This window comes from Pseudorasbora parva, chromosome 20 (genome assembly GCF_024679245.1).
Source record: "Pseudorasbora parva isolate DD20220531a chromosome 20, ASM2467924v1, whole genome shotgun sequence".
NCBI lineage: Eukaryota > Metazoa > Chordata > Actinopteri > Cypriniformes > Gobionidae > Pseudorasbora > Pseudorasbora parva.
Genome location: NC_090191.1, coordinates 23,486,696 through 23,505,895, shown reverse-complemented (window position 1 = coordinate 23,505,895; position 19,200 = coordinate 23,486,696). Strand labels below are relative to the sequence as shown.

Genomic DNA, 19,200 nt, shown 5'->3' with positions numbered 1-19,200 from the left:
TGCCTTGATGAGCTAAAGGCTTTTTTTCAATACCGCCTTCCGGCTAAAGGGGAAAAGAAGATCAAGCGTACAGTACGGTACAGAGCAGCATCTGTCAGCAATAAAGGTCCAGCTGTAGTTGATCCGACTGTTCTTTCTATTGTGATGGACGGCTTTATCAAGATCCTTTTAGAATAAAAATGGGTGTTAACTTTGAGATTTAGGTCTGATGATGTCTGTGATGCAAAGCTGAATTTTCAGGATCGTTACTCCAGTCTTCAGTGTCACATGTGACATCCAGTCTATCACATGATCCTTCAGAAATCATTCTAATATTCTGATTTATTATGAGTGTTGGAAACAGATCGGCTGCCTAATATATTTGATAAATAAAAGGTTCAAAAGAACTGCAATTATTCAAAATAAAAACATTTTCAAATATTATAAATCTCCTTTACTATCATTTTTTAATCAATTTAACACATCCTTGCTGAAAAAAAATTATTTATTTAAAAAAAAGAAAGAAAAAAAAGACTGACCCCAAATTACTGACCAGTAGTGTATATTGTTGTTACAAAATATTTCTACATTTAAAACATTTGCTTCTTTTTTTTTTTTTTTTTTTTTTTTACTTTTTACTCATCAAAGTATTATAAAAAAAGTATCACCGGTTATGAAAAAATATTAAGCATCAGAACTGTTTCCAACTTTGAAAATGAATCATCATATTCGAATGATTTTTTAAGGATCATGTGACACTGAAGACTGGAGGAATGATACTGAACATTTAGCTTTGCATCACAGAAATAAATGATCATTTAAAGTATAATAAATTGAAAACCAATTATTTTAAATTGTAATAATATATCACAATATTAAACAAATTTCTGTATTTTTGATCAAATAAATGCAGGCTTGATGAGCAAAAGAAACTTCTTTCAAAACATTACAAATAGTAAAGTGACCAATCTTTTAATTGGCCTGTACAGTATATATATATATATATATATATATATATATATATATATATATATATATATATATATATATATATATATATATATATATATATATTACATGGCACCATGAATAAACATTAACATATAGTTTTCCATAAATCTTTTTTTTTAAATAACACCTAGTGGATGAATCATGATTTTCTTTTTACACAGTATTCCAATAAAGAATTTTTTAATAATAATTAAAGACTTGTTACAAATCAACAGAATCTGCTAGCCTAGAAATCTAGACGCACCCTAGCGGCAGCAAATTTAATCTGCCCGCGAGTGTCATCTAGCAACTCTCAATACCCTTCTGAGCTGTATTCCCCTAACTCTTGTCGAGCCAATCACATCGTGTATAGAGTCGGTGGGCGGGGCCATAATGACAACGGCCGAGTTGCGTTTGCGTGCTTCTAGTAAACACAGAAACTGGCGAACGGCGGCGGTCTTTCGAATCAGCTCTGACCGCGACTCTGGAAGACTTGGAGTTAAGCTTTTCTCTGAGAAAAGAACAAAGGACGGCACTGAGGTCATTCTTAAAAAGGGAAAATGTGTTCAGAGTTTAGCCGACCGGATACGGCGAATGTTTAATCTATCAACAAGCTCTGTTTCACCTTCGTTGCTCTGGTTGGTGGTAGCGCTATCCTATTGCGTTTAGAGGGAGTTTGAAATACAACCGTTTATCCCGCCCCTCAGATTGAGCCCTGTCATTGGTGAATTTCCAGACCAAACATCTTGATGTGGGTCTGGTTTGTCAGGCCAGGAATCTGCTGCTCATTGGCTAATTCTCTGATATTGATTACTTACAGGTCCACTGCAGCTGAATATCATTGAGATTTAGCATACTACTCATTCCTACATCATTCCTACGTGATGCTATTTTGATGAGCTTGTAAATTGTTGATGTGAAACAAATGCTTTATATATATATATATATATATATATATATATATATATATATATATATATATATATATATATATATATATATATATATATATATATATATATATATATATATATATATATATATATATATATATATATGGACGGTTCTTTTAAAGGGATCCCATGGTGTTGAGACTTGTATGGCTTAATATAACATAAATGATGTCTCTTACTGAATTATGTGGTAGAAAACCCATGAAAGATCTACGTTATTTAAAAAATCGATTTTATATTTGGACCATAGGCGGCGCCATTTTGTTTGCGTTCTAGGTTGATGACGTAGAGTGGTTGAACTCCTCAATCAGCTGGCGTTACCCGTTGCTATTTTTACCACAACGCAACTCGAAAATTGTTTCAGAGTTAAACAAAACAAATGAATTGCTTTGTAATTGTACTTAAAACACACTCAAACATACATGTGCACACAAACTCACCTACACAAGTCACAAACAGATCGGCGGGCGCGCACACACACACCTGACTGCTCTGTCTCAATCGCATGCATCATCACCAAAACATCCTGCCTCTCTTCCTCACGTTACTTTATCCCATCGTCCTACCTAGATATTTCCCTCTGCTGGTCACATTAGGCATTATAGTTAATCTACTATCAACAGTCTATCTAGGGAACAGGATGTGTTGAACAGGATATCAACACAGGGAATAGATTGAGGGTTATGTATGCGCGCGCAGTGCGTGCGTGTGTGTGTGTGTGTTCGCGCCGATCTGTTGGGGTGTGTGTGTGTTCGCGCCGATCTGTTGGGGTGTGTGTGTGTGTGTGTGTGTGTGTGTGTGTGTGTGTGTGTGTGTGTGTGTGTGTGTGTGTGTGTGTTCGCGCCGATCTGTTGGGGTGTGTGTGAGTCTGTGTGAGAGAGAGAGTTTGTGTGCACATGTATGTTTGAGTGCGTGAAGTCGGACAGCTGTTTGTAAATCGGCTTTACTCGTTATTGCGCTGGAACGTGAGACTGAATGACTGCACTCGAACATGCACTATGGTGTCGGACAACACTACAAATGTCCGTCCCTTCAAATAATGCCCTATTTAAGGCTATAGGGTCGATTTCAGATTCAGCCCCTGTCGTGGAGACTGAGCAGCCCAACATCTCGATTGAGACAGAGCCTGTCGTGTGCGCGCCGCCGATCTGTTTGTGACTTGTGTAGGTGAGTTTGTGTGCACATGTATGTTTGAGTGTGTTTAAGTATAATTACAAAGGAATTCATTGGTTTTGTTTAACTCTGAAACAATTTTCGAGTTGCGTTGTGGTAAAAATAGCTACGGGTAATGCCAGCTGATTGAGGAGTTCAACCACTCTACGTCATCAACCTAGAACGCAAACAAAATGGCGCCGCCCATGGTCCAAATATAAAATCGATTTTTAAAATAACGTAGATCTTTCATGGGTTTTCTACTACATAATTCAGTAAGAGACATCATTTATGTTATATTAAGCCATACAAGTCTCAACACCAGGGGATCCCTTTAAAACAATGTCTAAAACAATGTCTCGGCTGACCAGCAGATCGACCGAGATGAATGTTAATACATGAATGTGCATTAACGTGCATGTAAATGAATGTCTTTGTGTCTTGCAACACTTCCATACATATCTGTCAGTCATGATGTAATCTTTTGAAATTCCAGGAAGATGAAGATCCATTTGCACTGATCTGTAACTTTCGCTACAAGCCCTGTCTGTTCTTTGATGCTTATTATGCATCATTATTATGCTCATTAGGAAAATCAGGTTTTAGAAATGAGTATCATCCAAAAAATGAAGCGTATTATTATTAAAAGTTATCTTTTTTTATATAAATAGAAGAAAAAAACTCAGATGCAGGTCTAGATTTGTAAAAGTGGTAATTTAATCTTTTAAACAATAATTATTTATCCTGAATAGTCCAGGGATCTCTGCAGGGATGTGAAGACTGTTAAATGTATCAGATTCTCTGAATGACTCTGAATGTTTCCAGAGGGGCCGTGTAACAAACAGAACTTACCTCGCCAAGTTGAAGACGTCATCGATCAGACCGGCCCTGTTGCCCACGGAGATGATCTGCAGAGAGAACGGCTCAGACATTAAGAATGCAGCAGGAGTGAAGAGGAGAACGAGGAAATAAAGAAGGATTATGACAGAGGAGGGCTTAAAAGAAACACTTTGGATAAAACATGAGGAGTCAGAAAGACTGACAGAGGATGAAGAAAGGGATTGTGGGTGATGTACCGTTGGGTTTGTCATCAGTTGTTGAATGAGAAGTCTCCAGTTGTGGAGGTCGTAGTTCACTCTGAAGTAGCCCGTTTGATTGATGTTGCCCAGCAACCACGTCTCACCGCCCATGTGACCCACTCTGTGCGTCTCTAAAAAAAGAACACGAAACAAGCGTTTAATGACAGCTCTGATAGTCACTGTAGCTCAACTCAAACGTTTACAAACAGAAACATACGGCACTAAATGAAACCCTCACAGACAGATGTGTGAATATATTCACATAACAGGAAGTTCAGAATAATTCAATACAAATAAAATAAATAAAATGTAGCCTATATGAAACTAATAATTAAACTGACTACATTTCCAATGAATATTGATCATATGGACCGATATATTCTACCTGACAGTAAACTTGCAAAGCTTTTTATGGATATCATTGTTTTAACTGTCGGCTCATTTATCATCTTTGGAATGAACACATAAAAGCAGACCTGAATAGAAATATACATGAAGAAAATAAATGATGCTTTCAGCGTTTTGCATGTACAACATCTGTAATCTAATGTGTTTGTCACGTTCTCATCCTGTAATGTTGCAGCCAGACCTTGTGCTTTTTCATGGGTAACAAATGGCCTGGGTAAGTGCTTTTTGAGCTCTCATGGACTCAATGGATCTGCAGTGTATCGTGATCCAGGAAGCATCCAACCATCAGCGGACAGATTGTAAGAGTCGTGCGGTGAGTTAATGCATATAAATGGGGTCTCTGTGTAACAGTCTGTGTTTCCTTCAAGAGTCATTGTCTCCGACTCCGTGTCATCTGCATTGTAGCTCTGGTGAGGGCATGTGAGCCGAAAATGGAGGCTGTTAAAAGGTCCCATAATCAGGGGAAATTTCAGCTCTGAGCCACACGGATCGCTCGCAGAGCAAATTCAATTCTGGCTCTTGGAATTTGACTTTCTGCGGCTCCGTCCAAAGAAAATCAGCCTCGTTCTCCCAAAGGAAAGGAAAAGAATGGCATGTAATGATGGTGGACGTGTGGTGCTGCGACAGTGTGGGAATCACAGAAGAATACTGAAGTGTTTGGTAAAAAGGAATTTGCATGAATGCATGTCTTGAGAACTGAATTCATCAAATTTAATGAGGAAATCAAATCAAATAATAAGTCTTTGGTATCTGTCACTGGCTGACAGGGACTTCAATTTTTATATCAGGTCTAAAAACGCATTAAAAAATTAACTCAAACTTATATAAATACACCTCTTTTATGATGAGCACATTTTTAATTTCTTCTTATTAATTAAAATTCATTCTGACAGTTTTTGGGAAGGCATAAGGCATACTACACTGTCCTGACATCATAATGAAGGAAAATCCTCATTAGAATAAAATGGCTGTGTGTGTCCAATAAAAGCGCTGTGTATAATTGGTACCTGTTTTGTTGGCGACCCAGATGATGGTGTCAGTTGATATGTGACTGGAGTTTCCCACTGCGAGCGTCAGCGGGATTTGCCACTGAAAGCTGAAATGAGACAAAGAGAGAAATAAAAGATGAACGCATCTGTTTGATCTCAGGGGTTTAAATGTCACTGCCGCAGACACATACTGTATGACGCGCATAATCTGACACGTATGGACGCCCGCGATTTAATGGGATTGTGGAATATATTTGAGCGATATCCTCTCTGTCTCAACACCAGCGGGCAGTTACAAAATCAGGAGATGATTGTGAAGCTCAAAGAAAGCCCGGCAGTGTCAAAGCTCAAAGAAATCACATTTCATTCTTTCCCAGAGTGCTTTGCTTTCTCTCTCTATCTCTCTCTCTGTCACACACACACACAGCTGTGTATCACTCGTCACCCGATCGTTGTCATGTTCTGTGTCGCCACCTCGTTTTGATGTCTATTCATCTGTGAGTTTGTGCTTTCATGTGCGATTGTGTGTGTATGAACATCATGAGGTATGAGAGCACATCCAGTCCAACCCTGCCTGACAGCTGTCACACTGGATGGCCGCCCCTCTTTCAATCTGTCAAAATGGCTGACACACAGGTGGAGGAGGTCTGCTTTCTGCCAACGTAAATTACCCCAGACAACAAGAGTGCGGCAGAGCTGACCGAAGCAATACATACTGTAACATTATGAGTAATGTAAGTGAGATTAAATCATTTGAACACGCTCCAAACTATTTTCTGGGCTGAGAGAACATTTTATAGGTTCACGCGTGCACTGGGAAATCCGGCTGTTCATCACTTCTGTACAAAAGGTTTAATGTTCTATTGCTATTTAATCTGTTTACAGATGTTATATAGTCATTTAAAAAATGACCAAATATACTTTGAGATGAATGTCTTTTTAATGATCGTCAGTTTTGTTTAAAATGAACAGACTGTTAATAACTGAGGAATGTATGGTATGGTATTTAGGGAAAATACGTCCCTTCTGTTGAGGCTTAAGGCACAATAATGTTTAATCTTTCTGGCTTTTCCATTTGTTGACAATTCATGGTTATATTCAAACGGTCGATATCATTATCAAGTTGGATGATCACCATATTTATAATATAGCCATCATATTAAAAAACTAAGTTGTGCCTTAAGCCCCATTCGAGTCTGATAAGAAACGATAAAACCTTGCTTAATGGTGTTTTCATGAAAATATGTTAATGAATGTCTTTTAAATTGCATATCACATCTTATTATTAAAAGCTAAGGTGACACAGAACACCCTGACAACCACATGGCAACTTCCTGGCAACCATCACAACAGCCTAGCATTGTGACAGTGAACTTTGCGCAGGCACGCAACGCATATTCTTCATAAATGTCAACATTTAGTCATCCGAAATGAGAAGAGCAGCTTGGATTATTTCATGATGTCAGTCTCGGCTGTGGGGAAAGGGTTGGATCATTAAGGATTTGTGTTCGTTGGAAAACTGACAGGAATGGACAAAATCCGTTTCAGGCTGCTGTGACTCACCTCCATTCATTCAGGAAGATGATTTATGTTATTTAATGTGTTAATTAAGTCTGAATAAGCCTCAATGAGGGGTTTGTGAAAAGGCTCACTGAAAACTATAATAAAACAATATAGCAACAGTTTACTAAAAGCCTTTATGTATAATGCAATTATGAGGGTATTAATAATGTACGTTACAATGCATTATGTATATTCATAAATAAAAGTAAGTTAAAATGCATTATAATATTTGCAGATTCCTTGATACACCTGAAAGTGTAAACTAATTAACATAATTATTATAATGTATAGGGTTATGATTATTCATGAGACCATACATGCATTATAAGTGCTTTTATAGGGGAAGCAGAAACAGCTGTAAACAGCAGACGCTAGCGATGCTGCATGGGATGAAAGTTTATATCGCAGAGGATATAACTATAGCACAGTTGAGAAGATATTATGCATAAGATGAAGCAATATGAAGCCTGCTGGGGAACAGTATTTAAACGCATATGTTTGTAAGGAGACTATAGAGAGAGATTCTGCCGTAGATGAGCGCTGATAACAATACTTATGAATTCCAGTGATAATAGAAGCATCTGTGTGTGCTCAAATGAAATCACACACTGATACATTTACATAAAACTGTGTTCATCAGTGGGATGGAACAAGAGAAGAAAGCAAAAGAAAATTAAAGTTCTCCACAGGCTGGTAATTTGGTGGCTCGTGTTTATGTTCATTTATGGAAGCATCTGTCATCATCATCGTTATTTACATCCCTCAGGATCTTTGTGTTATGGCCTCAAGCTTTAGCTAAAGTACGGATGAAGATTTCCGTCTCTGCGGCAGACGGGTAAAGTGTGTGTGAGAAGAGACGTGTGGCCATCGTATGATTATGGAACAAACTCATGTTTGTTGTCTGCAGTTGCAGATATGATTCACTTGCTCTTAAAGGGATAGTTCACCAAAAAGGAAAATCTCTTGTTTTTTACCTCCAACTGTTGCTGTGTGTAGGTCATATAATGGATGTATATGGGTAACAATTATATGAGAGCAAAAAAAAATATGCTTAGACAACATGCACAAAAAGCCCTGTGGCTCATGACGACACATTGATATCTTATGACACAAAACGATCCGTTTGTGTGAGAAATCGAGCCATATTTATATATTTTTTTTTAACCTCAAATACAACGCTATATCCAACAGCCTGGAACATGCTTCACTTCCGGTAAGGTCGATAACACGCTCAGCCAGAACGTGGATATTGATATCATATCATTATATGACTGGCACACAGCAACTGTTGGAGTTAAAAATCTTCATTTGTGTTCTACTGAAGAAACAAACATGTTGGATGTACTGGGGTTAAGCAGATAAACATCACATTTTCGTTTTTGGGTGAACTACCCCTTTAATGGACAATAATAAATCAATAAATGCAGCAAACCACAAGAGGCAGTGCATTACAGTGATTTTACCATGGTCAAGAAGAGTTGTAATGCACAATGAGACATGTGACACTTATAATATGGCCGAAACAGAATTTAAAAAGGTATCCATTTTGAAGAAATACTAAATGAGTGCATATCGGCAAAAATAAATAATATTTAGGACTTTTTAGGATTTTCTGCCACAATGCCTGGGTGTTATATGTTTGCTAAGGTCTTTCAAGTGGTTGCTATGTTCCGACGTTTTTTGGTAAGTATTCAAAAATTAAAAATTTAAGATTCAGACAATTTATAATTATAAATAAACGACTGAGAAATACCTAAGCCTTCAGCACTAAATCACCATTTTAAAAGAGTAACATCTCTGTCTGGATGTGTCTACATTTAAAATGACCTCTCTCTCTCTCTCTCTCTCTCTCTCTCTCTCTCTCTCTCTCTCTCTCTCTCTCTCTCTCTCTCTCTCTCTCTCTCTCTCTCTCTCTCTCTCTCTCTCTCTCTCTCTCTCTCTCTCTCTCTCTCTCTCTCTCTCTCTCTCTCTCTCTCTCTCTCTCTCTCTCTGCTCGTGTGGTGTTTTGAGTTCTCAGTCTCTCTGTCTCTCAGTGTCTCTCTGTGCGGGTGTGATGATATCTCAGGCTCTGTTCAGGGACTGCTGGCTTTTGCAGTCCATAATGAGTCACTGGGGGCTCAACATGTGTGATACTGTAAATCCTCAAAACACTGTTATCCAACATCTGCCGCACTAAGGAGAAGAAAAAAAATATACAAGTGCCTCCATTTGAAACCTTCCATGGATGTCCACATAGGCTGGAGTTTGTGTTGAACTTAAGCTATTGTGTTCATTTATGTTTTGAAGACTCACGTTCAACCAGCAGAAGTTCAGCTCTGCAGCACATTTTGCATTTTTGTGAGTATTAAGCATATTTGAATTTAAAAGAGTGCCCTACCCACATATATTGGAGTAAATTGATAAAAAAAAATTCTCATTTTACAGAAAACACACTGTTAAATTTTAACACAGTGGTGGACTATTATATATTCTATTGTATCTATTCACAATTTTACAATATTTTGATTTATTTTTAATTAATTTGTCATTTAAAAATCTATATTTTTCAATCATTTTGGTCTACAACCTTTCTGGAAGTTTCTGTTGAATCTAGAAATTGGCACTAAACAGGGGGGAAAAAAGAATTTTCTTGATATCTCCTTCCAAAAAAAAAGTTATGGAGATTTATCTGACCAAAGTATCTAATAACTCATCTGCATTGACATAAACTGGCCACTAGGAAATCGACTGGTCTAGAAGCATGATCCACATGTCTATAAAGAGCGGAGATTCTCAGCTTTTTTGTCATTTGATAAAATATGTGATGACGTCATCAAAAATTTTGGCTAACATCGACAATCAAAACTAAGGATAATAAGAGTATTTGTCTGCATCACATTATTTGATCTGGACATTGGTGGCATATTAAAGTGTCGTTTGGCCATGCTTGCTCACAGACATGTGAAAATAGTCTCATATTGAAGCAAACAACCTAAGGAACAAGCTGATATAGCGGTTGGGGCTAATAGCTTTACAATGAGTTTGTGATCCAAACAGGAATATGACTAATGTGTTTGCTTGTTCAAAGGAGTCATTTCCGTCTTTGTGATTCTTTTGATAATAAAGTTACTGTAAATGATTGCATCGGTGAAATAAACTGCTCAGCAATATTCTTGAGGCCGATAACTTTCATTTGATATATTACTTGTCTATTTTAGGTGTGTTTGTGTGATAAAAATATGAAATTGTATATTATTTGTATGATTTTCTCAAAGGGGGGAGGGCGGGGTTATTGCGAGGGGGTCGAATTCAGACCGTATTATTTTCTTCTATGTAATATAAATGCAGAAGTTATTGGGTTATTAAGAAAGTTGAGTCTAATCTTTCAACTGATACCATATATGTCTAGTTTTGTGGTTCGTGAGTTATACATTGTTTTTTAAAGATTATGAGAATGCAATTTTGGACCCATGGGTGGGTCAAATGGGGGGTGCAGAGCTGAAGTGGTTAAAACCAATATTTACACCTGATATTACAAATTATAGAAGTTGTCAAATCTGAATACAGGTAGAAAAGGATCTGTAAATGCATAAATGCTAATGTATCTTGCTAATATGCAGTCTGCATTTTTTGAAGACATGCTAAAAAAAAAGTTGAATGGCATTTCACTGCATCATCACAAATAAAACACACACACAATTACCCAATATGCTTACCCAATCTTTTAATAATATTTAAATGAAGGTTGTTGATTCTCAAAAATGTTTATTGTAACTGAAAAAATTAATTTCAGTGAACTCTACATTTTAAGGCAACCAGGTAACTTATTTTTTTTTTTTTTTTTAATTTCAGTGTAGTAACAAAATCAGAGACTCCTAAAAAAATCTATCTTTTTTTTCATGATTTTTTAATAAATACAATGCATTTTATATGTCACACTAGTATATTTTGTAGCAAATTGAGCATAGAACATTTTAAAACACATTTATTTCATACAGAAGACATCTATTGCTCAAACGTTTTTGTACTAAAGTGTTTTTTTTTTCTTGTACATTTTTTTATGTACACTAAAGAAAATCAACCATTCATTACTAAAAACATTGTTACTATAAAAGACACTTTAGATCTACAGTTTTTTCAAATATTTTATTCACGCTCCCAGTAGCGTTAGCGGATTCATGTTGACGGTTAGTTTCATTGCATTTCAGATGTGTATAGGTGTGTTTTGCTCTGTTAACGGTATATACACACACATTCCAGTCTGACATGATTGCATTATTGCACTGTGTAACGTTTCCCAAGTGTAAACCAACTGTAAACTGTAGTATTTCTGTGTTTTCTGCATTCTGAATGGTAGTTATACTGAGTTTCCACTCCTATTTTTCATTGTAACAGTGGTGTTTGACAGATATATTGCCAGGCTGATGATATTCTTTCATTGTGGCTATCATCACAATGTGACCCTGAACCTCCAATCACACGTTTTTACGCAGTTACACACACCGACCACACACTATTATATTTAACCTGCACACTATTAGACTCTATAAGGCTCATATCCACCTGAGGACTATAAAATAATTCACAGGTGTAACTTCATGTCCCCAATACTATCCGCTCTGCAATGAGAACATTTCTTTTTGCCTTTAAGCGCTAATACGTTATGACAAAATCTGCTGTGCTGTGAAAATACGAACAGAAGTCAGGTAAGATACAAGTGTAAAGGTGTTAATGAAGGAACACTTCCAGGCTTCTTAGGCTGGTGAAAATAAGCAAAGCGTGCCAAACAGCCCTTTGGTGATTTCAGATGAGATGTCGTTGAAGTACAGCGCCACCATTTCAGGTATAAACTTCACTCCTCTCTTCACACTTATGGCCACTTTCTGATGACTTATTCAGTCTTATTAACTTAATACTGAGGTTTATAACGGAGATGAAAACTGTGGCCTATATGCTAACTGCTAATATGCTAACACTCTGATGTAAACAATCAGATTGACTGTAGCTGTAAGCTTTTCTAACAATTTCATTCTTTTTACAAAATGAAGGATGAGTCCAAATTAATTACTGTGTTAATAAATAACAGACCAAATATGATGTCAATGCAGCTGCCAATGTATTTAACCCAAAATAAATTCCTTTAATGCAAGATTTTAAGAAGATGTGGGGATTAGCATATCAAGGGCCCTATCATACACCCAGTGCAATGCGACGCCAGGCCCGATGCAAGTGTTTTTTGCTAGCTTCAGCCCGATGCAGTTATCATTTTCACGTCCTGTGCCACGTTGTTTAAATAGCCTATGCATTTGTACCCAGCTGTTCCCCATAGGCATGCTGGTCTGAAAACTAGGTTCGTCGTACGTGGCTTACTCAGTTAGATGGATTTTATTGTTGGCGATTTGGCTTGATCTCGGATTGTTGGGTTCTTCGAAGCTCTTCCTGGACTTGCTGTCATAGCAACAGGTCCGTAAACTCAAACCTGCTCGGGAGCAGGCTTATTTAATGTAAACAAGATTAGATTGCATCTTGAAGTGATACTTAAAATCTGTCCCAGCCACTGCTACTTTATTACAAGACTTCATTACTGAACCAGGGGCGATAATAATTTAAAATAATGATAAATATAAAAGTTTTTTTTGAAAATAATAATTTAATGTTGTGTAAAATTTGCGTATAATACTATAGACACAGTCAGTTGATTGAGAGATTTATTTGTGAATTGTGATGGAATAATTACTTTATACTTGTATTTTGTGCACATTCACATTGTGCAGTTAATCTTCGTCGTGCATTCATTCATTTCATTTTGATGCAGCACTAGAGATGCAGATAATTTGGTCTTGACCGTTAAGAAACTTTAATTAATAGTCACATAACAAATCTGCTTTAAATTGAATTAAAAATGAAATTATGACATTGAAATAAAAATGTAAAGTGTGTACAAATATTATAAAATCGTGAATATCATTGGGAATCATGTTCATCAAAACAGTGCACATTTCATTTATCTAACTTTTATGTTGGTTCGGTTGTTTGTCTGTTTCCTTATAAAGGTCCAGAAATTTGTGGGGGGGGTTTCTTCGTTTTTTCAGGGTTTTTTTCCCTTTGACAAGTTTTTTTTTTTTTTGCCAGGTGGCTTTTTTAATTATATGATGTCATTACGTTGGCTTGCCAGCCAATCGCTGCATTGCTGATCATGGTTTCGAGTATCGATGCATCTGCCCTCTTCAGGAAACACAGGCACGAGCAGTGATCTCAGATAATTTAATCCAGATATATTAATCCAATCCGCAAATTCGTTTGAAGAACCTAATTAGCCAGAGATCAGTTATCACGATTAAAAGATCTGGGATCTGTCAAATCATCTCAAAGAAGAACGGGCCCCAGGCGTGTTAAGGGACATTGTTGGTGTGTCGTTTCGACTGCGCCATTGACCAGCTGAAACCTGGTCTAAAGTCAATAGTGCAGTACATAACACAGCAGCACAAAAACATTTTTAAATATTAAAAATAAAAGGATTCCTCTCTGGAGAAGCATTCAGTATTTCCACTCTCAAATGCTGCCGTAAAAATAGCGAATCCACCATGGTGCAAGCGCAACTGGCTTTTAAATAGAATGGGAGATGAGATTCTGATTGTTTTATTGCACATTACGACCAAAAAAAGTATTTAAGAGAATAGGGATAACCCTTTTAGATTATGCGTATGGCGTGCTCGAAAGTGGATTCAGTGCGCCATACGCTTCAGACCATCGCTCAGAACATTAAAATAAGGCCCCAAGTATGTGGCTCTGTGCTAGCTGGATTATGGAGCTGCTTATATAGAATATCAAAGTGTAGCATAGAAGCCAGCACTTGTTTTGACTATAGTGTGGAAGAAATGTATTTTTCTGTGGATAAACTCTGGACCCTCTATGAACTTTAATGAGATGGTAGTGGACATGAAACGCACAGAAGGAGTGTGATACATTCAGACTGACCTTCTCTGTTTTCCTTTTGTTGCTGCCAATGTTTCTGTCAGCACGTTTTGCTAGTCTGGCTTAAAGCCTCAAGTGAGGTGCTACACTGCATTTACAAAGGTGCCAAATCCCCCTGCATTCTGGCAGGTTGTCTAGTACTCAGCTGAAAACCCGCCTCAGGGGCAAAACAGGAAAGAGACGCCCCCTACTCGCACACACAGCTTTGCTATTGATTCCTGGAGCGGCTCAGCTTCTGAACGCCTCTGCAGAAGACCACAGCGCTCAGAAAACATGTACATGTAGGAGGAGACGTTCAAAGGAAGGTGGTTTTGTCTGCTCTGAACAAATGAACTCAGGATTTCTACCTGTACGTTTCATATTTAAGACATCAGATGGCTCATTACGGAGAGCTAGCCTAGCCGTCAAAAATGCTATTGATCGTGAAGATGACAGAGGAGGAGGATGAAAGAAATGATGCTTTAATCTCACATTATTATTATCATCTCCTAATTTTAACTAATATATTGAACTTTTAACCACTTTTCATCAAAAGAAGCAACAATAAAATATTACATGTTACAAGCTCAGGAGTTTTTTTCTCATATCCTGAAACTGCAGGTGTTTGACATTGTTGTTCTCAACTTGTGAAACTTTATTATCACCATCTAAAATGGCAATAATGCTCAACAACCCTCACTACACACACTCAAACTGACACTCCAGCATTCAAATTCAATTCTTGAGTCAATTCTTGTGTTGCTAACAGTGTCTGATCCAAAACAAAAGAAGGATTTCTAAAACGGATCAGAGGCGGTATTGAATTATTCATCTCACTCTAACAAAGAATTAAACTAATCTATCTGCAAGTGACACACGCAGTTTTCTGTGACGACCCAGACGGGTGCCAAACAGCATGTGGCATGTGACGGGTTATCATTAATCGCTAATCATAAATGAAATGCTCAGTTAATAGCGGCTTGGTAGCTTGTGTGCGGGAACATGATGTGAAATATTATTCATACAAACACTTTGACTGACTAGCTTGGTGGCCAGTGAAAAACATCAAACCATTTTAGGCTGGTTTAAGCGTTTTCTTTTAGTAGGAGCGATAAAGGCTGACAAGATGTTCTAAGCAGTAAACTGTTCACATCCCTTAGATAAGTGAAGAAATCCTCTGGGCTTTCGTGCTGTTGTCAGACGCTAGACTAGTCTTTATGTGTCTAGCTCTGCTTATAATCTCCAGATTGTATATTCTTCTGTATTTCTTCCAAAATATATGTAAGTGCCCCTATTATGTTTTTTTTTTAATATTCTGCAAAGTTGTAAAGTCGAAAGTGCACGATAAATTAGTTAGTGTCTCACAAAGGAAAGAATCGACTCTAAAGTGCATTTACGAGTCGTTTGCAATTCCAATCCCACTGCGTGGCAGTTCTACGACACTAGAAAATTCATTTGCATAATGCCTGACTCCAAGGTGTTGAATCCACATGTACCAGATGTGGCCGGATCTGGGCCGGCACTATGTTGCTGTCTGGGCTATGTTGTACATTGTCCGTCTGCGAACAACTTGACCAGCCCCCAAAGGTCATTTTACTGAGGGCTGCTTATCAAATCTCAGAGTTCAATGCAGGATTCGCAAAACACTTGCTCTGGTTTACCCAGTTTATTTGGAACAGACCAAAAACTTTTCTTGTCGCTTCATAAAATGATTGTAGAGCCACTATAGTGAGATGGATTTTGTAACGAAGTCTTTAGTGCCTTTATCGGTCTTGAGAGAGGAAATGACATTGGTGTCAATGAAGGCCTTTCTGAGCCATTGGATTTCAACAAAAATATCTTCATTTGTGTTCCGAAGATGAACGGAGGTCTTACGGGTGTCAAACGATATTAGGTTAAGTAATTATTGACAGATTTTTCATTTTTGGGTGAACTAACCCTGTAATGCAGATTGTCTGTCGTTCTTACTACTTTGAATAAAGATAAAGGATGGAGCAAGATTTGTTTTGAAAACTTTAATGTTTCATTAGTCATTTAAGTAAGTGCTGGGCTAATCACATGCACATTCCAATAAATATATATATATAGAAGTATACACATGGATTTGTTGATGGACATACACTTGTTAATGCTGATGGTGAGGAATTTAGATGCACATCTCATTATGTACCTCAAACTGAGTAGCTTCTCACAGAGAAACATTCTGCTCAAGTTGTCCTTGTGATGGAGGTTTGGGTTGAATAAGTTCATTCCAAAGATTCCTCATTGTACTCGAGCTCGGATCAAAATAATCGACATGACAATTACAGTCTTTAGAGTACAATCACTGAGGAAGCCTCCGGGGGGAGTTATGGTAATGGCCGTTTAGCTTTTGACACGTGCTGTATGAAGTAGACCAATCGTAAGAGACTCGGCCATCTGGCCAATCAGAGCAGAGCAGGCTCACAGAAAGGAGGGATTTAAAGAGACTGATTCATCCATTGACTTGTTTGAGAATCATCGAGCAATGTGGAGATGTGCAATGTATATGTAATGTTTTTTTTACCAGTTGTTGGAGACCTCGTAAAACAAAATGAGGACACTTTAAAAAAAGCATAATAGGGGCATTTTAATATTTAATCAGATTTGTAATCAAAATGGTTTCTATTTATCTTAACTCTGAAGAACAGCTGTAGGATTTGGTTGATCTGATCCCAGGAGACTATCTGGGAGGGGATTCACTTACAGCGTGGGATTTTTACATTATTCGGTATTGCCGTGCTCAGCAAACATACAGACCTCTGCACTGATGTACGAGCTCATGGAGAATCAATTTAAAGAGGTCAGTTGACTGATGCGGTTTCATTTTCATGCAACAACCTGTCGCATTTGACAAATAGCACACTACCTTTTGTTGAACAGCTCAGGATTCTGGATCTTGGCCTCCGTGTCATAGACAAAGTGCTCTTGGGAGACGGTGACACTGTTGTCAAGACTGTCGTTCTTGCTGATGGTGACGACAGGGTAGCCCATCTGCAGGGTCCAGCGGTCCATGACCTGCGTGATGTTTATGTCCTTTCCCTCCCTATGCATGGCCTGCAACACAAAATATCATATATCAAGGATTGCAGTGCATCTAATGGCTAACAGGAGGTGCAAATAGATTGTGTCAGATAGTTTCAGTTGAGTGGAAGTGAGTTGTGTTGGTGGGCTTTAGGGTTTAGAGACCACCTAATGAAACGTATTTATAAATTAATTCACATTGGATGCCTTAATTGGTTCTAACACACATATCTGATTCAGTTTTTTTTATGTCTTGCAAAACTCAAACAGATGTAAATAAAAATCCATCCAGGACTTTTAATTAAAAACGCTCAGTGAATAGAAAGGTGATTAAAATTCATTGTTCTTTTACGCCGCACACGGAGGAACATCACAAGGCAATTTTCAGCTATCTAACCTCACTATACAAGAGCGACGCTTGTAAAGGAGTAAAAATAGATTTATAAGTCTGATTTCTTCAGAGGAAGCTTCTCCTCCTCTTTTATAGAAGTAAAACATAAAATTGGATCTCACGGCTCATTAATTAGGAAAGCTCGTAATGTGACTGAGTTTCGTCCCTGGGGGAAATATTCTGCTTCTTCTTTGAAAATGCTGCTATAAATGGCTCAGAATGATGGACAAATGGTGGTTTTCTGTATGAATTGTTTTTAAAAGCTCTCATGCATGAGGAACTTTTTAATGCTTTACAAAGTTTCATCCACTTTTCCCCTTGAGCTGGTGTATCTATTTTGAAAACGGTCATAAGAAGGGTAGATGACAGCAAATCATCGGAAAAGCCTTGAGAAACATTTATGTAAAAGAAAAAGTTTTCAATTGTTCTCCATGTTACATCACAGTTTGGTCAAGGAAACTTTGCAACAAAAATCTTGATGTCTGTAGTGGTTACAACAATCCCAGATTGGGATGGATATAAATATTTAATATAAATAGACAATCATTCAGTACTGAAATGCATGGGCAATTTTACGTAGTGTTTGTGTATTTTTTGATGTTATTAGAGTATTAAGCAACATTAGTCTCATCAAGTTCTACTGGTATCAAGCCAATCAGTTCATTTTAGTTCTGATGAGTCCATCAGAGGCAACTTTCTAGGTTTTGAATTGGAGTGAACGTCAGTGGCTCCAGATATTTCCAATCATTTCTATTCACGGCATCCCAAAGAGGTGCAACATTTCATATCTACTGGAGCCAATGAGTAATTTTGTCTGAAATTGGTTGTAAACCGGTGGAGAGCTACAGTGTTTCTGCAGCAGCACAGAGTCAGTGTGTTGTGGAGACCCGTGGGATGAAAGAGAAATGTGGCGGCAGAAACAAAGTGCTCTGTCAGGCTTTCTAGCATTCAGAGTTCAACTTGACAGGATCAGTCGAGCATCCCTTCTCCAGTATAACTGGGACCCTGCTTACGGCAATTGATTATGACCATTATGAGTATTAAAATATGAGATTAACTAAGCTTGTATGAGATGACTTTGATTCATGTCTAGGATATTATATAGAAAATGTTAAGTGAAACCGGATAACTATTCACATCGGTCGATGATTCACAGTGTGTTTACCATGTGAATACAGAAGAAGAGGCTCTGCAGAGGCTGATGACAGCAAATGATGTTCCTACATTATGAATCATTTTCTGCAGGACGCTTTCTGGAAACTACTGCAACTTTGCCCTAGTGGAAATAATTAAAGGAAGTAAAGGCCGGTCCGGCGATGGGTCGTGAGTTTGACAAAGGGCTTTGTGGGCACTAAGCGCTGCCAGATTATTGCAGCAAATTGGATTTCATGAATAGCTAATGAACACAGCACATATCAGTATTCATTAGATGATGGGCTGTCACGGACTGTTAATGTAGCTAAAATCATCAGTGCCTCACAAACACGGTCACTAAGAGGATACAAGGGTCCAGGTTCAGCCCCTTCACATGAATTCACCTTTAAAACCTTCCTGTTCTGAAAGAGAAAATGAAGCGGGCACCCATCAGCCGGCATTTAGGAGAGTGATGTGAATGACAAAACACTTCACATGATGCCGATAGCTGCTAAATGTCCTGCTGTTCCATTACAAACTATAATAACTTTGAGATTACGCTTGAAAGTAATCTCATTAAAGTCATG

The 19,200-nt window shown here is 37.7% G+C and overlaps 1 protein-coding gene across 1 annotated transcript in view; it reads right to left on the bottom strand.

Annotated features, from left to right (window-relative positions):
* LOC137049459 (thyrotropin-releasing hormone-degrading ectoenzyme-like) overlaps nt 1-19,200 on the bottom strand; it is a 164,880-nt gene that overhangs the window by 36,547 nt on the left and 109,133 nt on the right. Inside the window, exons 9-12 of the mRNA XM_067427978.1 lie at nt 16,934-17,121; nt 5,569-5,657; nt 4,151-4,284; nt 3,927-3,982 (exon numbers count right to left, since the gene is read on the bottom strand). Coding sequence (XP_067284079.1) covers nt 3,927-3,982; nt 4,151-4,284; nt 5,569-5,657; nt 16,934-17,121 — 467 coding nt within the window. The remainder of the gene's footprint in view (nt 1-3,926; nt 3,983-4,150; nt 4,285-5,568; nt 5,658-16,933; nt 17,122-19,200) is intronic.